The following is a 24,731-nucleotide window of genomic DNA, read 5'->3' as shown; positions in this document are numbered from 1 at the left end:
AAAATAGAGCTATCATGTGATCCAATGACCCCACTTCAGGGCATATATTTGGAAAAGAAAAAGTTCCAGTTCAAAAAGATACATGCGCCCCATGTTCATAGCAGCACTATTTACAATAGGCAAGACATGCAAGCAACCTAAATGTCCATCAACAGATGAAGGGATAAAGACAATGTGGTACATACAAACAATGGAATATGACTCAGCCATAAAAAGAATGTAAAAATGCCTTTTGTAGTAACATATATGGATCTAGAGGCGATCATACTAAGTGAAGTAAGTCTGGCAGAAAAGACAGATACATAATATCACTTATATGGAGAATCTAAGAAATAGTCTATGTGGTTCCCTGGTGCTCTAGTGGTTAGCATTTGGTGGTTTTGCTGCTATGGCCACGTTTATCCCACATCGGGCATCTGAGATCCCACAAACTGCTTGGCATGGCCAAAAGAAAAGAGTCCAAATGAACTTATGAACAAACCAAAACAGACTCATAGTCATAGAAAACATAACTTGTTGTTACTAAAGAGAGACAGGGGTAAACTAGGAGTGTGGGATTAACAGATGCACACTACCATACATAAAATAGATTTAAAAAACAAGGACTTTATGTATAACACAGGGAATAATAGTCAGTATCTTATCATAATCTGTAATGAAAAAAATTTAAAAGAATACAGATATATACATAGATTATGTATAATTGAATCACTTCGATGTTCACCTGAACTAACAGAATATTGTGAATCAACTATACTTCAATTAAAGAAACAAGCAGACAAAAGAAGTCACAGCCTAATTAAGATAAAATGCTGGGATCAAAGATGAGTTGTTGGAGAAGTCGGGCTAGAGGCCACCACCAGGGGGAGACTCTTCTTGCTGGGGCAACAGACCCCGGGAAGGGCGATAGAGCAGCCCCTGCTACTTCCCCTGGATCCCAGTGATCCTGCCTCTCTGACTATCCCCCATTTTCAGCCCTTTTGTCTTTCTGTGTCTCGTTGCTAGTTTCCCTGCCTCTCCCTGTATTCTGCACCCAGTGTCGTCTTTAGTTCAAAGTAAGTGGTTTCTGATGGGAAGGGAGTTAGGGGGAGAATGGATACATGTATGTGTATGGCTGAGTCCCTTCACTGTTCACCTGAAACTATCACAGCACTGTTAATCGACTATTCCTCAATACAAATAGAAAGTTCATAGGGTGAAAAAAATACGAGGTTTCTCCCTCGGCCCCCACCCATTCTCTAGTCCCCCTTCCTCCCTTAATCCAGGCTCCTCCTCTCTCCCCCATCTATCACCTGCATTCACCCCTCCCCTCCTGTGCTCAGCTGCAGAAACGCCAGTTTCCTAACCCTCAGCTCCAAGAATTTTGTCTCAGTCTCCTTTTTTCCCTCACAATGGGCCTTTGCACCTTGACCCTGTATGTGTCCCTGGACCCTCACTGCTCTGGGGGTGGTGGAGTTGGGTCCCCCTGCAGACTCTCATAGATCCGGGTGAGCTCCTCCAGCTTCTTCTCCAGCTCCCTGGCCCGCTGCCGCAGGTTTTCAGCTGATGCTGCCTTTGCACCATCGTGCAGGTGCATTGACTCCTTCACCAGGAAGCCCACATCCATCAGGAGGAAGAGCCCTGCAGTGGCCGCCCCCGCGATTCGGGCTCCTTTGGTAACTGCCACAGCTGTGCCTTTGAAACCTGCCTCTACCTGCTGGATGGCTGGGGCTGCTATTCTCCCAGGGCTCAGGTAGATGTTTGAATTGACTGCAGAGTCAGGGTTGGCTTCACCTGTCTCCATGGCATGTATATTTATTTCAAGGTGTTTCTTGGCTTTTGCCAATTTCTCTGTTGTGTCAACAATTTGGGGGTTACTCTTGAGTACCTCTAGGAGCACCTTCCATTTCTTGATGCCAATTGACATCAATTGACTGGCTTTGTTTTCTGCTGATGACCTACTTACATGTTCCACGATGCTGGTGGACACAGCGGTCACAGCAGCCGCTGCTCCCAGCCCTATCCCAGTGGCTGAGAGTGCCACACTGGCCCCCGCTGTCACGGGTGCCAGAACCAGGCCAAGGATGGTCAGGGCGCCAGATAAAGTGCCAGTGCTGTGGGTCACCACATTGGAGATGGTACAGTCCCTGTGGACTTTTTCGACATTGTCTGCAAGCTCCTGGAGCTTGCTTTTGAGCTCCACCAGCTGCTGTGTCACCCGAGGAAACTTCTTCAGAAACCTCTTCCTATCCAGCTGCTCTTTTGGAAGCGTTTCTTGCTCCTTCCCAGCCAAGTCTCTTTTCAGTTCATTCAGATATTCATATAGTGCATTCATGTCTTCCCTGTAACAATGAAGGTCAAGTGGTTAGAAAGGCAGTTCGCTTGTCTGTAAAATAGGTTCAAAAATGTCTATTCTGCATAAATACACAGATAGTACTATAAATCAATTAGAAAAGAAATTTACAAAAGTAAAATTTCCTCTTTCAACATTATACACAGGTTTTTTTTTTTTATGTTTTAATTTAATTGACTTTTATTTATTTATTTATTTTTTTTTAATTTTATTTTATTTTTAAACTTTACATAACTGTATTAGATTTGCCAAATATCAAAATGAATCCGCCACAGGTTTACATGTGTTCCCCATCCTGAACCCTCCTCCCTCCTCCAGAGGATGGTAAACTTCCAAACTCATTCTATGAGGCCACCATCACCCTATACACAGGTTTTATACCTTGTAGATGCTCCATATACTTCTTCAATCCTCTAACAGATAAAAAAAAAGTCACCTTAGGATACTCATAACTAAGAGAGATATTGGATGGAATTCCCTGGTGGTCCAGAGGTTATGACTCTGCACTCCCACTGCCTCGGGCATGACTCAGTCCCTGGTCAGGGGCCAAGGATCCCACAAGCCATGCGGCTCAGCCAAAAAAAAAAAAAAAACAAAACCGCATTTGGTAGAGATGTCTCGGAGGCAGGGCAACACCAGCACTTCGAAAGAGTTGGTGAGTGGGAACTCCACAGAGAAACAAAGAGAAGTGGGATTAGAGCAGAAAGCCTGCATTCAAGGGCCTCGGTGTGTAGTGAGGGGTCAACCTGATCTTTGCCCTTGGCTACTAGGAAGTGGTCCCTAAGCCCCTAGAATATTCTGGCTGATACGAGTGTCCTTGTCTGCCTGGGCCTTTTGGCCACTGTTCAGTCTGACAAGGAGACATGTGATGGGGCCTCTGGAGGAGCTGGACTCTAGGACATTAATCTGACCTCAGGGAGGGGCTGGAGACCACAAGTCAGGATAATTTTTTTTTAATGGGTGAGTGTCCCTGGCAGGCAGTGTTCCGTGTGCCCTGCCACACACCAAGTTTCAGAACAGTAACGCATCATGGGGACAATCGAAGCTTCAGGTATGAAATCCGCCCAGACTCTGCCCTGTGACTGATGGAAACCCACAGGCTTCCAGTAATACACTGGGATCAGGATGGCTCTCAGTGAGTCCTGTCTGCTACTATAGGGAATTCTCAAACCTGAGGGTGGTTTGGGGGATCCCCTAAATTTGCCATTTGTTCAAATGAAAGCATAGTCCTGAGCATGTGCCCTCATCCTTTGCAGATTGGCTGTCTCTGTGACTTAGAATTTGTAGAAAGAAAAAAAAAACCAAAGTCAGAACTAGAAGGCACCTTAACAGTCCTTTAGTCTGCTATCTGCTGTCTTCTAAGGTTTGTGTCCTTGGCCTTCCCAGAAGCAGGTCCCTAAGTCCATCCACTTCCCCAGCTGCCTGGAGATCAGGAGATGTGTTGCTGGTTCCTCTTGGACTCTCCAGCCCACCTCACTGACTCCTGACCCAGCACTTAGCACCCCTGACCTCTCGGGTGTCACACGTTAGTTTGTGACAGCTTCATGATCCTGCTCCCCAAGGTCATGTGGAACTTTGTGGATCCTCTAAAGGTTCAAGAGACTTGAGGAAACAAACACCCATCTGAATGGCTGAGCTGGAAGAGACCAGCACTTGCACAGCTGGTGGAGGAAGTGTTTTCCTCTTCGGTGGGGATGCGCGAGGCTCCTCAGAATTCCCCAAATGACACACAATTGCAGCCACTCACTGTGACCCTGGAGGGCTCACTGAGCCACGCAGCCTTCCACTGTCAGTGTGGCTCCACGTAAATTAGAAGAGTGTCCCAGATGCAGTGAGAACCCAGGTCCCAGGCAAGGTGTACAGACACGGTCACCCAGGGCCCTCTAGCCCAGCATGAGGGGATCCCGTCAGGGAGGGAAGAAATGTCCCCCCTCCCACTCATGGGACCTCTGCCAGGGTCACAGCCCCTTCAGTTCTGTGTCCTCAGGGCCCACTCTCCTCACTCTAGTCCTGGTCCTGCTGCCCAAGCCTGCCTACTAGTCCTCCAACCTGGACCTTCTGCTCCACCCTGACCTGGGGTCTGACCCTGGTCCAGGCCTCCCTGGGCTTTTGGATGAGATGATTGCACTTGGTTCCCCACCTCTGACCCTGTAGTTCACTCTGAGACCATCACCATAGTCTATCAGATTGAATTACTATTCCCACTGGACACATGCAAATCTGAAACTCTGACACATAAGCCCAGAACCCAGGAGCTGGGCAGAGCTAGATCCAGGATCCCATCAGCTCCACCCAGTTCCTCTCCAGCCTCTCTGCTTTATGGGCCAACAGGATCCTGCAGGGTTGGTACAGTTCCTAAGATGGGGACTAGAAAGGCTTTATCTAGGTAGAAGCCCGAGTAATACAAATGAAGGCTTCAGGATTTTCTGACTTGCCCCAAAGGAAATTCTGCTTGGTTCTCATCACCAGAAAGAAAATTCTTCCCAACAAGCTTTTTAAATGTTAATATTGATTGAGAACCTACTCTGTATCAGTCATTACGGGAAGATCGTTGCATGCATGATCTCAGTATCCTCACAATAAAACTGAACAGATGATGAAGCTAAGGCAGAGAATAGCTCAGTGATTTGTCCAAGGTCACATAACCTGCCCCTTCCTTGCAGGTTTCATCTTTTCTCAACCTGAGGTTGTTCACTGCCAGCAAATGACATGGAGGAAACATTCCTCATGAGATATTGAGAAGGAACATCCTCAACCCCCACCATAGGGTCCTGCTTGGAGGAGGTGTGCCTGCTAGCAAAAATCTAGTCTGGTGCTGCGGGGTATGGGTGACCTTCCTGACACACCAATACACCTGTACAGGTTACCTGGACAAACCAGCATTAGCCTCAATTTTCTTCAGGAATTCAGTCAGCAGGAGAAGCAGTTCCTCTCTGCTCAGTATGTCCCAGAGACACTCAGCAACATCCTCAAAAAAGATCTCAATATCTAGATGAAAGGAAAGAGAATGAGGTTAGAAGAATTTGTGAAGAGAAAAAGGGAAAGTGTTAGTTGCTCAGTCCTATTTGACTCTTTGTGACCCCATGGGCTGTAGCCCACCAGGCTCCTCTGTTCATGGGGTTCTTCAAGCAAGAATATCAGAATGAGCAGCCATTCCCTCCTCCAGGGGATTTTCCCAACCTAGGGATAAAATCCAGATCTCCCACATTGCTGGCAGATTCTTTACTGTCTGAGTCACTGGGAAAGTGCAGATTTTGTGGTGGATCATAAATGGTACTGGGTAGATTTTTTTTTTTTAACCCTGTGTAACCTGGGGGAGGGCTCACAGATTTTGACAATCCACTCTAGAACAGGTATCTAGATCACCATGGCGACAGAAGTTGAAGAGAACTATTTGAGTTTTTTAATTTGGTGGACCCAAAGTGTGGATACTCCAGTTGGATGTTGCTGTACCAATTCTGAAAGACCACCAGGTTCCAACAAAGTCCAAGCATGTGGTGTAAACCCAGTGGACACATACATCTGCTCTGGCACTCACAGTATAAAACCACTTCTACCTTATACTCCTAGCTGAGATGTGGCTGGGATAGTAGAAGCTGCTGGAGAGACTGTATCTGCTTTCAAGAAAGGTGATATTCACTACCAGGACGGTCTCGGGGGGCTACACCGAGTTTGCTCTGGAAGCCCATCACATTGTTTACACACTTCCCCAAAAAACTGGACTTTAAACAAGAAGCTGCCATCAGCATCTCATGTTTTAATGCTTATCAAGTCTGCTCCCCAGTGTCCGTGTGAAAGCTGGAGAAAGTGTTCTGGGGCAGGTGGAGGAGCTGGAAGAGCAGCATGCCAAATGGTTAGAGCTTCTGGCTTAAAGATTTTGGGCACAGCTACTACTGAGGAAGGACAAAAGATTGCTTTGCAAAATGAAGCCCACGAAGTGTTTAATCAAAAAGAAGCTAATAATATTGATAAAACTAAGAAATCTGTTGGTGAAAAAAGAGTTGATATGATTATTGAAATGTTTGCTAATGTCAAACTTAGTGAAGATTTAAATTTTTTGTCACATGGAGGACGAGTAATACTTGTTGGCCACAGAGGTCCTATTGAAATAAACCCACAGGATCCGTGACAAAGGAATATAGCATAAGAGGAGTAGCTCTCGCTTCATCCTCCAAGGAGGAATTCCAGCAGTTTGCAGCAGCTCTTCAAGCCGGAATGAATTGGTTAGTTGAGACCAGTAATATGTCCCCAGTATTCACTACAGAAGGTGGCCCAGGCTCATGAAGATATCATTCACAGCAGTGGGGCCACAGGAAAAATGATTCTTCTCTTAAATCATTCATCCTTCCATTGATTTCCTGTGTAATTAAAAGGTTTCCTACCTTAGTTTTATGTACACTGCATTTGCTCTGCTTAGCAATCGTTTGATTCAGTGAGTTTCTTCTATTTAAAAAAATATTTATCTTAGGATTCATAGGCATTGGAGTGCAGTTTATTTTACAGCTGGGAATATTCTTTATGCCTTCTACCTCTCATCAAGGAATAGTGGGAAATAGGATGTTAGTGGTCACTTGGCATTGGAGGACATTATAGAAATCCCTAACAGATGCTTATCATTAATTCCATACCTTTGACTAAAACATGCTAATTCAAAATAGGACTGCTTAATTCCCAAGCCTAGTTCTCTTTACAAAGGTTCTTGAGTCTCTGATTAGCCCAGAACTGTACTGGACTCTGACGATTCTCTGAACTCAATGAGACCCCTTTCTAAACTAATCTCATCTAGATCTACAGGTCTCTCAGAAGGGCAAGATAAACCATGTCCAGAGAAATCTGTTAATTTCCCAATATTTCCCAGTATTTTATGCTTTTCGCTGGGTTAATCATTGACTACCAATGATCCATGTGCTCTCTGAGGACATGAGCCTTATCTCTGGGATAATATGATACCAGGTGCAGAGTTGGGCTTCCCAGGAGGCGCTGGTGGTACAGAATCTGCCTGCCAGTGCAGGAGATGTGGGTTTGATCCCTGGGTCAGGAAGATCCCCTGGAGAAGGGCATGGCAACCCACTGCAGTATTCATGCCTGGAGAATCCCATGGACAGAGGGGCCTGGCGGGCTACATACAGTACACAGGGCTGCAAAGAGTCGCATATGATGAAGTGACTTAGCACATCAGGTGCATGGTTTCCAAATATATATGCATTGATTGGTTCAACTTGTTCAACTAGCTGCGTGAAGGCTTTTAAGTTACAAATGGTTGTTCAAGCTCCTCCAAGTGCCACAGCCTTCTCCAACTATTACTTGGGGCCTCCTGGATCAAAGATCGTCCATATGCGGGTAAGCAGAACATGCTGCCTCAACAATTTAGGGTCTGTGTCCCTGGCCAGCTCGAAGCAGTCTGAACAGAATTGCCAGCCCTTTTCCCTAGTTGCCATATTCTCCTAAATGAAAAGGGGAGAAATAAAGGATTACAGTCAGGGAGGAAGGACAGGGGTCCCCAAGTGGCAGAAGCAAATAAACTGCTAGTGGCAGACATTTTTTCCCCCTTATCTACATGAGATTAAAATGCTCCTTGTAATCCTGTGTTGCCATGACGACACCTGGTGCCCCCTGAACTTAACTTTTTCTCAAACCTTGAGCTAACCAATGTGTATTTCTCATGGAAATGTTGTTCTTAAGCTGTGTTAATGAAACTATTCATTTGCTTGGAAATCTGCCTTTCTTCAAGATTCATGTCAATTGTTTTATGGCCAGAGGTGAGTCCCCTTGTGCCATTCTATCTCAAAATGCATGTTGTGGGAGATGAGCCTGGTACAACACTCTCTGTCTGAGGCATTCTTTTATCTGATTAGCAGCTTGCTATCAGGTATATAATGCCTTGCTAAAAACTAGCAAGGGGGCACTCTTTCTGTCCCCTTCTGAAGTCTATGTTAGAAGCTTTCTCTACCCCATTTACACTTTAATAAAACTCTACTACAAAAATAGCTCTGAGTGATCCAGCCTTGTCTCTGGCTCCAGATTGAAGTCTTCTTTGAGGCCAAGGATACCAGATTTGCTCACAGCTCATGGAAGTAATCTTTCAGAATTGTATCTATGTGTGACAGGGATCATATATTTTTATTTAAATTAAGAAAGTTTATGCCTTAAGAATGATCTGCTTTTTTATCATAATATGATAACTGCAACAAATTCTAGATCAAAATTTTTAAAAATGCTCTTTAGTATAAATTGTTAAAATTCATCTTCCTGAGTAGTGATCACCTGGGCACTGTTGGTAGAGCCACCGGGGGTTATGGACGGAACTGCTTTTCCCACCCTCACCCTCCAGTTCACATGCTGAAGCTTTAACCCCCAGTGGCTGTATTTGAAGACTGGGCCTTTAAAGAGGCAATTGAGGTAAAATGAAGTCATGTGAGGCCCTAATCCAATAAGATTGTGTCTTTATTAGAAAAGAAGACACCAGATTCTCTCTCTTCCTGCCCCCTCCTCCGGAGGAGTGGCCATGTGAAGACATAGTTAGAGGGCAGCTAGGATGCAAGCAGGCGGAGAGGCCTCACCAGAAACCACCTCTACCTTGATGATCTTGGACTTCCAACCCTCCAGAGTCATTATCTAATCCTGGGATTTAGATGTCTTCAGGAATCTACAATTTTAATTTTTAGAAAGAGAACAAGGGTTTCCAAGGTGGTACAGTGGTAAAGAATTCGCCTGCCAATGCAGGCGACACAGGAGTCATGGGTTCGATCCCTGGGTTGGGAAGATCACCTGGAATAGGAGATGGCAACCCACTCCCAGTATTCTTGCCTGGAAAATCTCAAGGACAGAGGAGCCTGGTGGGCTACAGTCCATGAGGTTGCAAAGAATTGAACACGACTGAACAAATGAGCACATGCACTCACACAGAGAGAAAGAGTACAGGGCACGTGTGTTTTGTGAGTTACTACTTCTAGCAGAGACTGGAGCACCCAGTAAATGAATGCTTCCATGTTTTATCAGTGAAACAAAAGAATATTCACATTAAATGGGATAGAGAATGTAGTGAAAATAATTAACCTCAGATCAGTACAGGGCAAGATCACTGCTCAAATGAGTGACCAAGATCCCTGTGTGATTTCAGGGATCTAGAGGTTACGGAACTGCAGGTAAGACACAGGCAATTAGGATATATATATGGGAGGGGCTGGACACGAGGTAAGATGTGTTTCCTGGTACATGAACACACGGAGGCATTATTCTTATTTCACAGAAGAAGAAAGTGAGACTCAGACAGGAGAAGGGACAACCCGAGGCCAGTGAGCAGAAAGCTCAGAGGTGGAACCCAAGGTCAAGTGTCAGACACTTCTTGGACATGACTTTGAATCCTCCTTAATTTAAACTCCTGTGATTCTTCATTCCGCCACACAGGGATTTTTCCAACTAAATTTTGGTAGTGAGTACGCTGCAGCTGGAGGAGAGCATGGCAACCCACTCCAATATTCTTCCCAGGAGAATCCCATGGACAGAGGGGCCTGGTGGGCTGCAGTCCATGGGGGTCGCCAAGAGTCGACAATGATTGAGCAACTAAGCGCAGACCACAGCAGCACACTGCAGCATGTGCAGAAGTAGAAGCACAGCGTTGTTCACATGGAACTTATGTGTTACCTGATTTAAAAAGGGTTCAGGACCATCTACCATTGAGTAACTACTATGTGAGAGGATCCTAATCAGAGACACTCAGAATGGGCAGGGGAGGGGATCAACCAGCTCGAGGAGGGGTGGAGCCAGGTGTGACCCTGTGAACAACCCCATCACCCTTCCCCTCCAGGTGGGAGGTGGCAAAGGGAGACTGGGGTTCAGTTCACTGTCCGCTGACTCTTGCAGAGCGGCTGGGGAAGCGGCAGGGTGAGAGCTGAAGGAATGGTGTTTGTGGTGATGCCCCAGGGTCTGAAAGCAGGAGGCGGCTCAGGCCAAGGGAGAGGGCAGGAGGAGTTCCAGGGATGCTGGGGGACCTCCTCTTGCTGCCCCATATGGCTTTGCAGACTCTCTCTGCTGTCCCCCTCCCCATAGGTTATCCTGGCCTCACTTCTGAGTCACTTGCTAGAGGGCAGTGGGAGAGGAAGTGAGCACCTAGCAAGTGGCTCCACAAGGAGAGGGCTGGGAAAGAGGCTCTGTGGACACACTCCCGTTGGGGGTACTCCACGTGGCCCCCCTGAGGGGCTCCAGGATGCCTATCCATCCTCTTCTTGGTTCTTGATTCCTCTGTAGGTTAACTCTGCCTGGAGGAACCACCCTCAATTCTGGGTCACATGTAGGAACTGGCCAGAAAAGAGGCAGCTGCCTACCTGAGCGGTCTCCCAGGTTTTCTGAGCTCATGGTGGCAGCAGCGGGGTCTCAGAGATCTCCCTTCAGCTCCTTGTTCCTGTCAGGCTGGAAGGAGGTGTGACCTCTCCTTGGGGAGAGAAAACAGAACGTGGGCTCAATCACGAGTAAGCAGTGGCTGAGGGAGCAGCGAGGGTTAAGGCCTCGGGTGGGTTCCCCTGGGACAGACACCAGTGCCACCTGGGCCTTAACCCAGCGTGGTTCTCTGTCCCTTGGGCTCTGCAGATCACGTGTTAAGGAAAGTTACTCGTCCTCCCACCGTCCTCCCCAGTCAGAGTTCTGCTCTCCTGTTGGGGTACAAGAGAGGACAATCAGACAGGGGACAGCCATCTGCGAAGTTATAGGAGCAATAAAACCAGAGATAGAAGAACAGGTAGGAAGGGAATCCTTCGGAAATTACATGAGGTTTGGACTGCTTGTGTTACTAATTGGTTATAGGTGATATTGACCCACTGTCTATGATGTGCAGGTTCCTGAAACGTAAACTTAAGTCAGTCCAAGTTTTCCCATTTCTGCTGGAGCCCGGCCTTGAACCCAAGTCTTTCTGATCCAAATTCCAGGTTTGTGATGACTATGCTCTACTTGCTTTAATGTACAAAATGTCTCTTTGTGAATGTATGTTAATTGGAAAATGACTCTGTTTATTGCAAAATGATGTCATGCACCCTGTGCTCGAGTCTCTGCCTTGATAAAGTCCCCGGTGCTGTAGCTCCCACGGCCCACATCTTCCTCGCTTCTGCAATAGCCTTTATCCCACAAACCTTTTTTCTGGAGTCCCACCAGCCCCTCTCCAATCCCTGCAGCCCTGCCCTGGTCAGCTGAGGACCCGAATGGTGTCATCTTTGCTGTCCACTCCTGATTGTTGGACTTCAGGCTGTTTTTAATTCTTTATGTAAATAGTAGTGCAAAGAACACTCTTCTTGCATAAAACTTTGCCTCTATTTTAAGATTCTTTCATTAAGCTATTTCTAGAAGTAGAATGACTGGATCCAAGGGTATCAACACCTAACATTTTGTCATACTTAGGCTACTTTGTTATGCAAAGAAACTTTACAAATTTACATTCACACATATCATATGTGATGGTGTCCATCCTCTGTCTTGCCAGTTCTCTGTTATTTTTTTAAATAGCAGATCTTTATATAGAGAGAACTTCTTTTGGTTCCGGTTATGACTATCTTATGTTGGGAGATGAGAAAGAAAGCATGTTAATTACACTTAGGCAGTACTTTAAGAAGGCAAAAGAGTACTTATTTAAGTATTCTTGCTGAGACCTGACTGAAGTGATAGTAAAGGTCCTTATAGTTACAGTAACAGCTACTCGTGAGAGTGGCTTGTATTTCTGATTTTGCTCTGCACTGGTAGTTACTCTAAGACTTTATAAATTATAATCCATATTGTTCTGATAACCAGGAGGTGTGTACTACTGTATCCCCGTTTACAGCTAAGGAAGTTGAAGCCTAGATGTTCTGTGATTTGCCCAAGGTCAGAAACCTTCTTCCTGGAGAACTGGATCCACCCCTTCTCTGAGCTCAAGATCCCATACCAGGCTTCTTCTCACTTTTCTGATAATAATAATACATAGAAAGCAAGGATGGCGGTGACAGGAACCCAGAATCTTCACACTCCCTCCCTTGGCTGAAAATTATGACTGTTTTTTTTTTTTTTTTTTTTTTTACCAATTGCAACTTTTTCCTTGCTCTGGTCTCCCCTCTCAGTAGATAGAGTTACTGAGACAATCACTGGTAAAACCGCTGCTGCCATTCTGTACAGCACCCAGTCTAGGGTGCCCAACTTCCTTAGACTATCCCCCAAACCCCCTAACCTGAGCCCTGATCCTAGAATCTTTCTATCACCTTCCCTCTGCAATGCCCAGGGTTCCCCTCAAGAATAGTAACCATCAGCTTGATTACTAGGGAGTATGCCTGGTGACAGATGGGAGAGAATTTACACAGACAGGCCCGTCTCCAGGCATGTGGGAGAGGAGAGCTGGCTGATCCCCTGCCTCCTTCTCTGCCTCGAAGCTGTAGGACCCCAGCAGCCAGGGCAGCCAATTGAAATTGGGAAACACAAGGACCAAGAGCCAAGGCAGAGACAGGAGGAGGGTGTGGGCAGAAAGGGCTGATCCTGGATGATGCCAAACACTTGAAAATGCATTTGGACCCTCCACCTCATCCTTCCATCCTTCCCTGCCATTCTTGTCCTGGTCCTGACCCTTGTCTGGGGCCTCAGCTGGGTGTGGATGCTGGATGGATCTCCCTTCTGCTGGATTAATATCTGGGTGTCCTCCTCTGTTAGCCTCTGTTTGGTCACTTCCTGGAAAGGCTGCCAGTGGGAGAGGGGAGGACCCTAGAGAAGCCTGTCCCTGCCCAACTGCATGGCCAGACACAGAGACCTTCCCTCCACGTGGGCACAGAGATTCTACCAAACCTCTTCCTCCACGTGGTACAGCTCATACTCTATGGGCAGAGACAGGAGGGGTAAAGGCAGTTTCAAATTCAAAGTCCTTAGCCCATCACCAGGCCCTCCCGATGATCCTACTCCTGTCTTCCACACCCTACTGACTCCACAGGGCCGGACCAGGGGCTTGGAGGACTCCCAGCTGGGGGGACTCTGATTCCCTCCCAGCCTCCAGGCCTTTGCTCAGGCTGCCCCTCCAAGGCGTTTCCCTACCTGCCTCACCAGGTGAAATGTTACTTGTTCCTGGAGGCCCATCTCAAAAGCTTCCTCCGCCTGCTGTTTTCCTCTAATTCCTTTCCAGTCTCCCTTGGAATCTTGCACTTTCCTGCCCGTGGGTCTGTTTGTGTGGAGTTTATGCAGCTCCCAGCACCGGGCGGGGGCTCTGTCTTTTCTCTGCTGCTCCTCCTGCTCCAGGGCTTCTGGGGCTCCCTCCACCCTCCTGGGCACAGCCTGGCTAAAACATGAGGTGTGGGACCTGTTACTGGGGCATGAATCAACTAGATTCTCAAAGACATAGTACTACACCTCTTTTACTTACAGTTGAGTAATTGCATTTGTTTTCCTTGTCTGTCTTCATAAAAGCTCTTTCTGATAGAGAGTGCCATCAGATTTCTGAGAGTTTCCATATATGGGCATCCCACGCTTTACCAGAAGATCACCCTCTGCCAGTAAAAGAGGATGTGATACCTACATGTTCTATGCTCTCCACCATCTTAGTTTAAGAAAGTTTCTGTATGAACACTGTACTCTCAGGGAGCAGGAAACACCCGCATTTTTTCATGTCTCCTTACTCCAGCCCTGATATTTTTATAAAAAGAGAAAGAGGAAGAGAGAACTGTGGAAAAACATGAGGCTTACCTAAAATCTGATATACTGTCCTGAGACCTGAAGACTTGAGCAGGACATTCCTACACCTCCCCTCCCACAGGATGTCCAGTTCAGGTCTGGTCTGGGTGTGGGGCCCAGCTTCCCGCAGCCTCTTGCTCTCTGCTCCCAAACTGCTCCCTGGGTCTTTGAGGGGAAAAAGCGTAGAGTCATTTCCTGACTGCAATGGAGGCACTTTTGAAAGCACAGAAATGGGTGTGCTACTCTTTGACTGAGAAAAGTACCACTTAAACATGTCCTGCTTGAATGAGGAGAAGGAGAAGGAAAAAAAGGAAGGGGGGACAAAGAGAAAGAGGAAGAAACAAAAAGATTCTAATCAATCAATCAATCAATTCCAAAGGATCTAAATGAAAATGGAGAAGAAAAAGAACTAGAAACATATTAGAAAAAAATGTTAAAAATAATTTTGAGTTGGACCAACCATTCTCATCAAGACACAATTGCCCGAGTCATAAGGAAGGTCTGATTTATTTGACCTCTTGAAAATTAAATACTTCAAAAGGATGCTACAAACCAAGTCAGAAAAGAATGAGAGACCGGAAGACACTGTTTGCAATATTTATAGTAGACAAAGATGAACATTCCCAACACAGAGAGAGCCTAAAATCCACATGAAAAGACTGAATGCCGTTTTTCACAAATGGGTAAGAGATGTGAACAAACAATTCCTGGGGAGGCAACTTGCCCAGGGTTGCCTCTCCGTGGACAGAGTGGGGCCAAGTCCAGACCTTCTGACATGGGTATGTAAGGGAGGAGAGTGGAATGTTATTTTAATAATCCAGAAATTTCTAGGAATATCTCTACCTTTATAAACATATAGATCTAATCTCATGCCCCTCTTGTTATACTTATGTATCTACAGTTTTGTTAGGGGAAGCACACTGATTGAAACCGCCCACTCTGGCCAGGCACCATAGTAACCATTTGCATGAGTTGTTTCATGAGAGGAGATCCTTAAAGGAATACGGAACTAATAAGCCACCACCAACTGGAAGAGCTCGGGAAAGGTCTAAAGCCGACGCCGTGTGTCCATCCACTTCCCAGAATCCCTCTCGCTAGCATCCATTTTGGCTGAGTGATGCGTGCGCCACCAGGAAAGACTCTGAATTAGAATGATTGGCCAAGACAACCTGGAAACTAATCCCATCACCATAAAAGCCGAGACTGTGAGCCACGTGGCAGAGCAGTTCTCCTGGGTTCCCTTATCGTACTGCTCTCCACCTGGGTTCCTTTTCCCAATAAAATCTCTTACTTTGTCAGCACATGTGTCTCCTTGGACAATTCATTTGTGAGTATTAGATAAGAGTCCAGTTTCGGGCCCTTGTAGGGGTCCTCCTTCCTGCAACAGTTTGGCTTCTTGTCTTAAGATCATAAACCCTGTATCATCATGTGGGCATTGCACAGCAGGGCCTGCGTCTCCCCACTTGGTCTCCTGTCCTTCCTCTCTCAGGTCTTCATTTTTCCCAGGACCTGGCACTGAGCAGGCACTCAGGACGGTGTGGGTGATGAAACCTGATTCCTTGTATCCCAAAAGAAACCGTTTGCCCCCATCAGCCCCCGCACGGCACCCAGGGGCAGACTCAAGGTGGCCAGGCCACAAGGAGGAAGGACTCTAGCCCCCCTGCCCTCCTCCATCCCCTCAGCTTTCTATTAATTTCCCAAAGGATTGAGCACCCACAACATAAACCTTCCTTCTGGGGTTGCTGCTCATGTCTCACGGGTCCACATTCCAAGCAGAGACCACCTGTGCAGGCGTCTACCTCCCTCTTCACTGTTCAGGGGTCCCGGCGGTGGGAGGAAGCCATCAGAAACATCTGCTTCCACATCCAGGCTCTGTCCTTCGGGCCATGGTCTCACTTCTCTGAGCTTCCATTTCCTTTCTTTTGTCAACTAGTGACAATCAAGGTTTTCTCAGACAGTGGTCCTGAGGATGGGGAGATGGGCGGGGGTCCTACCTCCTCTACTTACCCAGGAGTCTGCCTCTGACTGAGTGTGAACAAGATCCAGCTGTTCTCAGCTCTGCAGATGCAGCCGCCTTTTGTGTGTCTCTGCAATAAACCTTCCACACCTTCTGGTCCCAGATATATTCGGAGAAGCAAAAGAGGAAGTGAAACCCTCACTTCTGAGTGGCTCAAGTTACCAACATCCTGCGCACCGGGCCCGGCCCAGACCTATTTCCCCCCTCCTGCTGCCCTCTTAGAGAAACAACCCCAGCCCTGACATCCCAAGTCCTTCTGACACAGCCCACCCTGCCTCGGCTCCTTGAAGGAGACCTGCCACCAACACACCGTGAGTCCCTTGGCCAAACACTCCCCCACCCCATGGCTGACTTTCCAACCCTCGGCCCTCCCCTCCCCGCCCCCTCCGCAACCCACTCACCAGCCTGCCTGCTTTATTCACCTTATGCCACCAGCACGTGGCATGTTCTAGAACACACCAACTCCCCACCACACACTGGTCATATTGCTGCTGCCTAGGGTCACATCCACGGGGCTTCTAGGGTTTGTTCATGCAGGTCCTTCTGCCAGGGACACCTGCTGCATTGAACCCGGAGAAATCATACTCACCCTGTAAAGCCAAAGTCTGGCATCACCTCTTCTGAGAAGCCCTCCAGGACCTCCCCTGCAGAGACCCCTGTCCCTGCTCTGCTCCCTTGGTACCTGGGAGAGGGGCCTAAGGCCACCCCTCAGCCTCTCTGTCCACGCCCCACCCAACTCCTTTTGATCAAGTCCTTCTAGACTTGGCCCTGCTGACAGGCACAGAACTAGTGCCTTCAGGTCCCAGCAACTCACCTGAGGAGGCCCAGCCTTGGTGGTCAAGGTCATTTGGATGGAGGCCAAGTCTGTGGGAAGGGCTGAGAGCATGCTGCTATTTTCTACCCTGGATTATTTCTAGTTGCACAGTTTCTTTTGTCACAATGGAGGACCTTTACAGGAAGGCTGGTGATCTGGTGACTCAAAAATCAACAACAGAAAACCAGTCTTCTTTTCTGTTTGGTTCCTGAGCAAAGAGCCACAGTGTATGGAGGGCTGAGCATTAGCCACCCTCTGTGCAGGCTCTGTCCATACCTTTCCTGTTTTTCTCTCACATCAGCTCTAGGAAGTGTCGGCTCCATTTTTCAGATGAAGAAACAGAAGAAAAGGTCCTACAGCCTGAGAGTCCTGGTGGACTTTTCTTTTTTCTCCCACCACAAGGGGCAGCAGTGGGGCTGGATCCCCCCATGGAGGCCCACCTGCCCTTCCATCAGGGGTGCTTCATCCCAGAAAATGGCCCCAGTCATCATGGTCACCTTCCCCTTCTTAGAGGGAGGGACAGAGGAGTGATGGGTGTTACTCCATGAGGACCACACTCTACAGTTTGGTCTGACAATTACCCTGGAAGGCAGACCAGGAATCTGACCTGATTTTTGCAGTAAGGTAGCTGACGGCAGGGGCGAGGAGGGGGCTTTCTTCCAGCAACTCAGGGGAGGAGCCAAGATTCAAACCAAGGTTGTCACTGCCTATTGTAAACGCTACTCCTTGTTTAAAGTTCCTTTTTTTTTTTTTCTTTAAATCATTTTTTCCCCAGTAAACTACCTCCTCCTGATTCTTCTCTTTTCCACTATCATGAGTTTATCTGGACATAAAGCAAAACCACGGTGAGATACAGAACTCAGCTAATCCAGAGGAACTGTGTCCAGTTCTCATGAAGGTCCTCTGCTGAGAATACCTAATTGACGCCAGACCATCATGGACTCAATAAACACAAGCTCATGAGAAAGCCACCATGGGAACTGCAGACTCAAATCAAGGTGAGGATTCAGCAAGACTTAAATCCAGGGACGTGAGCTGAGACCACCCCATTTGGAGATCCTAAAGATTCACCAATCTAGATATCATATTCAAAAGCGGAGATATTACTTTGCCAACAAAGATCCATCTAGTTAAGGCTATGGTTTTTCCAGTAGTCATGTATGGATGTGAGAGTTGGACTGTGAAGAAAGCTGAGTGCTGAAGAATTGATGCTTTTGAACTGTGGTATTTGAGAAGAATCTTGAGAGTCCCTTGGACAGCAAGGAGATCCAACCAGTCCATCCTAAAGGAAATCAGTTGTGAATATTCATTGGAAGGACTGATGCTGAAGCTGAAACTCCAATATTTTGGCCACCTGATGTGAAGAGCTGACTCATTTGAAAAGACCCTGATGCTGGGAAAAATTGAAGATGGAAGGAGAAGGGGACGACAGAGGATGAACTGGTTGGATGGCATCACTGGCTCAATGGACATGAGTTTGGGTAAACTCCGGGAGTTGGTGATGGACAGGGAGGCCTGGCGTGCTGCAGTTCATGGGGTCGCAAAGATTCAGACATGACTGAACGATTAACTGAACTGCACTGAAGAACTTATAAAAAATTTCAAAAGGATAAATATGTACATAGATACATGTTTAATGGAATCACTTTGCCATACACCTGAAGCTAATACAATATTGCAAATCAACTATACTTTAATAAAACTTGGAAACAAACAAGTCATTCCCTACTGAGTTCAAAGGTGAGTTGATGCTGGAGAAGTAGGGCTAGACACCATCACCAGGGGAAACCCTTCTTGCTGGAGTATCAGACCCTGGGGAGGGTGATAGAGGAGCCCCTGCTACTTGTGCTGGATCTCTACAACCCTAACTCTTTGGCTTTCTCCCATTTTCAAAGCTCCCCTATTCCTGGCCTCTCATTGCTAGTCTCCCTGTCTCTCCCTTATTCTGCCCTCAGTGTCTTCTTCAGTCCAAAATAAGTGCTTTCTCCCCTTGACCCTGCACGCGTCCCTGGTCCCTGCACTGCTCTAGGGGTGGCCCAGTCGGGCCCTATTGCAGACTCTCCTAGATCCAGGTGAGCTTCTCCAACTCCTTCTCCAGCTCCCGGGCTTTCTGCCTCATGTTCTCAGCCGATGCTGTCTTTGCCCTCTCCTGCACGTCCTGTGCATTTTTCACCAGGGAGTACAGGTTTACACCTTCTACCACCATGGTGGAATTACCTGTTACAGCAGCTGCTGCTCCCAGCCCTATTCCAGTGGCTGAGAGTCCCAGACTGAGGCCTACTGTAAAGGGTGCCAGAACCACGCCAAGGATGCTCAGGGCACCAGATGCCTGGAGATGGTGTAGTCCCTGTGAACCTTGTCAACATTGTCGGCGAGCTCACGGAGCTTTTTGATGTTCTCCTTCAGCTCCTGTTTTACCTGAGGAAACTCCTTCAAAAACCTCTCCTTTTCCTGCTGGTATTTTTGGACCCTGTCTTGGTCGTCCCTGGACAAGTCTGTTTGCAGCTTGATCAGATATTCATGGAGTACATCTGCCTCTTCCCTGTAACAATGAACATTAAAGCCTTAGAAAGACAGTTTGCTTGTCTATGAAACAGGCTCAACAAACTCTATCCTGCGTAAACCACAGAGATTTTATTGTAAATCACAAGACTTATACTAATGTAAAAATGTTTCCAAACTTAAACCCTCATTTGGATATTGCTAGTGCTCCATGTACTTATTCAGACATGTAATAAATAAGCAAAGATCATCTTAGGAGACCTTTAAATTAAGAGAGATATTTGATATCTCTCTTAAGGCAGACCAATACAATCACTTCCAGAATGTGTGTAAAATGGGAACTTCCCAGATAAACAAAGAGAATTCATTGGGATTAGAGCAGAAAACCCTTCATTCAAGGACCTTAGTGTATAGTGAGGAGTCCTCTTGTACTTTGCTCTTGGCTGCTAGGATGTGGTCACTAGGCCCCAAGAATATTCTGGCTGATAAGAATGTCCTCGTCTGCCTGGGACTTTGGCCACTGGACAGTCTGATGAGTTGACATGTGATGGGCCTCTGGGTCACGTGGAATCAGTTCTGACCTCTGGAGGAGCTGGGCTCTAGGACAATAGTCTGAGCTCTGGGAGGGGCTGGAGATGACGGGTCAGGGTAATTTGTTGTTAAATAGGGTGAGCACCCTGGTGGACAGTGGTCCATGTGTCCTGCCACACTAGATCTAGGACAGTAATGCATCCTGGGGACAATGGAAGCTTCGTGTGTGAAACCTGCCCAGATCTGCCCTGTGGCTGATGGGAAACTGCCCCCTTCCCTGTAATAAATCATAACTGGGATCCTGAAGCTTTAAGTGAGTCTGTGTATCCTTCTATGGACTTCTAGAACCTGAGGGTGGTTGTGGGATCCCCTAAATTTTCCCTTGAGGGAAATGTAAGGACAGTCCTGGGACTGTGCCCTCATACTTTTCAGATTGGCTAACTGTGTGCCTAGAATTTTATTTTTTTTAAATCAAAACTCAGCTAAAGGGATCCTTAATGATCATTTTGTCTGGCATCTGCTCTCACCCAAGCTTGATACCCTTGGCCTTCTCAGCAGAAGGACACTGGGTCTGTCCACTGCCCATATTGCCTTGGAAGCAGGAGATGTGCTGTGAGCCCTGTTCCTTGTGGGCCTTCCAGTCCACCTCACTGATTCCTGACCCAGCACCCAGGGCCCCTGACATTTCAAGGGTTACATGTTAATTTGTGACAGCTTCATGAGCCTGCAGCCCAAGGCTGTGTGCAACTTTATGGAACCTCTAAAGAGTCAAGAGACTTGAGGAAACACCCATCTGAAGGGCTGAGCCTGAAGAGACCGGTGCTTGCACAGCTGGTGGAGGAAGTGTTTTCCTCTTTGGTGGGGATGCATGAGCCTTCTCAGAATCCCTCAAATGACACACAATCCAAGCCACTTACTATGACCCTGGAGGGCTCACTGAGCCACATGGCCTTCCCACTGTCAGGGCGGCTCCATGTAGACTAGAAGAGGGTCCCAGATGGAGGGAGATTCCAGGTCCCAGGCAGGTTATGAAGGACACGGTCACCGAGGGCCCTCTAGCCCAGCTTGAGGGGATCCTGTCAGGAAGGGAAGAAATGTTCTCTCTCCCACTCCCAGGACCTCTGCTAGGGTCACAGCCCCTTCAGTTCTGTGTCCTTTGGGCCTACTCTCCTCACTCTAGTCCTTGCCTGCTGCCCAAGCCTGCCTACTAGTCCTCCAACCTAGACCCTCTGCTCCACCCTGACCCCTAGGTCTGACCCTGGTCTAGGCCTCCCTGGTTCTTTGGACAAGATGACTACACTTGGTTCCCCACCACTGACTCTGCAGTTCATTCTGAGGCCGTCACTACAATCCATCAGATTGAATTACTATTCCCACTGGACACTTAACAAATAACAAATCTGAGACCCAGAATCTTAAACCCACAGGCTCAGAGTTAGACAGGGCTAGATCCAGGATCCCACCAGGTCCAATCAGTTCCCCTCCGGCCTTTCTGCCTTATTGGCCAGCAGGAACCTGCAGTGTTCGTATAATTCCTAAGATGGAGAATGAAAGAATTCTAGTCGGAATCCCCAGAAACACAAAATGATGTTTGGGTCAGGATTTTCTGACTTGACCCAAACGAAGTCCTCTTGGTTCTCGTCTCTAGGAAGAAGGTCCCTGATTCTTCCCAACAAGCTTATTTTAAAATTAAGATTGATTGAGCACCTACTCTGTGTCAGCAATCATGAAAAGCGCTTGCATGCATGATCTCAGAATACTCACAGTAAAACTGAACAGATGATGAAGCAGAGAGTAGTTCAGTAACTCGTCCAAGGTCATATAACCTGCCCTTCCTTGTAGGTTTCCGCTCTTCTCAACCCAACGTCATTCAATGCCAACAAATAACACGGAGGAAACATTCCACATAGGACCTTGAGGAGGAACATCCTTGGATCCTGCCTGGAGGAAACTAGCCTGGGAAAATCTTCCTAGGGGCATGTTGGTGACATTCCTGATGTACCTGCACGGTTACCTGGACAAATCGGCCTCGGTCACAAATTTCTCCCAGGGTTTGTCTTCAGTGAGCAGGAATTGCAGTTCTTCCAAACTCAGACTCTTCTGGACATACTCAAAGACATCCTTATAAAGCTTTGGCTCTCTAGACAGGAAAATAAAAATTGAAGATTCGAATAAACTATGGTGTGATGTAAATGGTATCGAGTATAAGTGGTTAAAGTTTACCTTTCTGAGCAGCATTCATCTGGCATGCTGTTGATGGATTTATCTGGGGTCTCAGGTGGACTGTATGCACCAGCCCCAATTCATAAGTTAACGCCCAGACACACCCACTCTGCAATGACTGCATTAGAAGATTGGGGGCTTTAGGCAGTAATTAGGTGAAATGAGGCCTTAAGTGTGGGGCCTTAATTCAGTAATATCAGTGTCCATATTAAATGAAGAGACGTCAGATCTCTTCCTCTCTCTCTTCCCTGAAGTATTAAGTGTCCTTAGGTTTTCTTTTTCTCATGCGTCACTAAGGGAGAAATGAACAGGGCTCACATGGAGGGAACCCACAGCACTAGACCTGTGTATTGTCTGACCGGGGTGTTGTGGGTGGAGGAAACAACCGAGCACCTGGGTGTCTGCATGGGCGTTTGAGAAGAATAGAACTCGTACCTGCCTGAGGCAGTCACCTGGTAATCAGGTGTTTATATATGGGAGCACTAGGCAGGTGCCCTAGCACAGCACAGGAGAGAGGGGATTCTAGAGAATGGGAGAGGTTTCTACTTGGAACTAACACATTCCAGGTAGAGGGGACAGCACGGCACTAGGCAGGACCTACTATGTGGCAGGCCCTGGCCCAGGCCACAGACACACATTATATTTGGTCCTCATCACAACATAGGGAAATATTCTTCGCATTTTACAGGTTAGGACAGGTAAGGTGCTCCAGGTCACACAGGTGTGGTAGGCAGCAAAGGCCAGATTGGGGTTCAGTTTAGAGTCCGCTGACCCTCACAGAGCAGCTGGGTGGGCAATGGAGCGAGAGGTGGAGGAAACAGTCTCTGTGTTGACACCCCAGGGTCTGGGAGCAGAAGGAGGCTTGGACCAAGGGAGAGGGCAGGAGAAGCTGCAGGGGACCTCCTCTCCCTGTCCTGCCTGGCCTTGGGGACTTGCTCTGCTGTGCTGGCCCCCCATCATGGGCTGCCCTGCCTCACTTCTGAGTCATCAGCAGGGGGTCAGGAGGCAGGGGGAGGAAGTTAGCATCTTGTCTGTGGCTCCCTGAGGAGAGGACCAGGAAAGAGGCTGTGGGGACAGACCACCAAGTGTTAGGGGACTCCCTATGGCCTCTCTGGGGGATGCTTATCCACGCCTTTCTTGGTTCTTGATTACTGGGCAGGTTGATTTGGCCTGGAGCCACCACCCTCAATTCTGGGTCACAAGTAGGAACCTGCCAGAGCCGAGGTGGCTGACTACCTGAGAAGTAAGAGGGATATTGTGAGCTCATGGTGGCAGCAGCAGGGTCTCAGAGATCTCCCTTCAGCTCACCCGTCTGTGTCAGGCTGGAAGAAGTTGTTGTTTCACCCTTGGGGAAGAGAAAACAGACTGTGGGCTTGATTGCACGTGAGCAGTGGCTGAGGGAGCCGTGAGGGGTGAGGTCCTGGGTGGTTTCCCCTGGACAGCCACCAGTGCCACCATGGATTTAACCCAGCGTGGTTCTCTGTCCCCTGGGCTCTGTAGATCACTTGTTAAGAAAAGTTACTCATCTTCCCGCCATCCTCCCCAGTCAGAGTTCTACTCTCCTGTTGGGGTACAAGACAGGATAATTAGACAGGAGAGAGCCATCTGTGAAGTTATAGGAGCAATAAAACCAGAGACAGAAAAACAGGTAGAAAGGGAATCCTTTGGAAATTACATGAGGTTGGGAATGCTTGCGTTACTAATTGGTTATAGGTGGTATTGATCCACTGTCTATGACGTGCAGGCTCCTGAAACTCACCTAAACTTAGGTCAGTCCAAGTTTTCACATTTCTGCTGGAGCCCAGCCTTGAACCCAAGTCTTTCTGATCCAAATTCCAGGTTTGTGATGACTATGCTCTACTTGCTTTAACGTACAAAAAATGTCTCTCTGTTTATTGCAAAATGATGTCATGCACCCTGTGCTCGAGTCTCTGCCTTGATAAAGTCCCCGGTGCTGTAGCTCCCACGGCCCACATCTTCCTCGCTTCTGCAATAGCCTTTATCCCACAAACCTTTTTTCTGGAGTCCCACCAGCCCCTCTCCAATCCCTGCAGCCCTGCCCTGGTCAGCTGAGGACCCAAATGGTGTCATCTTTGCTGTCCACTCCTGATTGTTGGACTTCAGGCTGTTTTTAATTCTTTATGTAAATAGTAGTGCAAAGAACACTCTTCTTGCATAAAACTTTATGAAAAGGCAAAATGCTAGGATACTGAAAGAGGACCTCCCCAGGTCAGTAGGTGCCCAATATGCTATTGGAGATCAGTGGAGAAATAACTCCAGAAAGAATGAAAGGATGGAGCCAAAGCAAAAAGAACACCTGGCTGTGGATGTGACTGGTGATAGAGCAATATTGCATAGGAACCTGGAATATCAGGTCCATGAATCAAGGCAAATTGGAAGTGGTCAAAGAAGAGATGGCAAGAGTGAATTTTGACATTCTAGGAATCAGCTAACTAAAATGGACTGGAATGGGTGAATTTTAACTCAGATGACCATTATATTTACTACTGTGGGCAGGAATCCCTCAGAAGAAATGGAGTAGCCATCATGGTCAACAAAAGAGTCCGAAATGCAGTACTTGGATGCAATCTCAAAAACGACAGAATATCTCTGTTCGTTTCCAAGGCAAACCATTCAATATCACA

The 24,731-nt window shown here is 47.4% G+C and overlaps 2 protein-coding genes and 1 pseudogene across 2 annotated transcripts; 1 reads left to right on the top strand and 2 right to left on the bottom strand.

Moving 5' to 3' along the window:
- Positions 1–1,372: 1,372 nt before the first annotated feature.
- On the bottom strand, positions 1,373–16,109 carry LOC129641475 (apolipoprotein L3-like). Its single transcript, XM_055566192.1, has 4 exons — positions 16,007–16,109; positions 10,657–10,763; positions 5,200–5,320; positions 1,373–2,321 (listed from the first exon to the last, which is right to left on the bottom strand). Exons 2-4 carry the CDS (start codon positions 10,685–10,687, stop codon positions 1,433–1,435), a joined length of 1,041 nt encoding a protein of 346 aa, XP_055422167.1. The 5' UTR covers positions 10,688–10,763; positions 16,007–16,109; the 3' UTR covers positions 1,373–1,432.
- LOC129641209 (zeta-crystallin-like) lies at positions 5,740–6,686 on the top strand (annotated as a pseudogene).
- Positions 16,110–18,892: 2,783 nt separating the features above from the next.
- LOC129643609 (apolipoprotein L3-like) lies at positions 18,893–22,101 on the bottom strand. The gene is given in 3 exon segments (XM_055568420.1): positions 18,893–19,161; positions 19,164–19,372; positions 21,878–22,101. Coding segments are annotated over 3 exon segments (702 nt in total).
- Between the last annotated feature and the right edge of the window lie 2,630 nt (positions 22,102–24,731).

The sequence above is a fragment of the Bubalus kerabau genome, chromosome 1 (assembly GCF_029407905.1).
Source record: "Bubalus kerabau isolate K-KA32 ecotype Philippines breed swamp buffalo chromosome 1, PCC_UOA_SB_1v2, whole genome shotgun sequence".
In the NCBI taxonomy this organism is placed as follows: domain Eukaryota; kingdom Metazoa; phylum Chordata; class Mammalia; order Artiodactyla; family Bovidae; genus Bubalus; species Bubalus kerabau.
This window is presented reverse-complemented; position numbering and strand designations above follow the sequence as displayed.

Coding starts and splice junctions, on each gene's coding strand:
- LOC129641475 (XM_055566192.1), bottom strand. CDS start 10,687: ATGAGCTCAGAAAACCTGGGAGACCGCTCAG. Junction 5,321..10,656: donor AAACCTGGGAGACCGCTCAG/GTAGGCAGCTGC, acceptor CCTTTCATCTAG/ATATTGAGATCTTTTTTGAG. Junction 2,322..5,199: donor GCTAATGCTGGTTTGTCCAG/GTAACCTGTACA, acceptor TCATTGTTACAG/GGAAGACATGAATGCACTAT.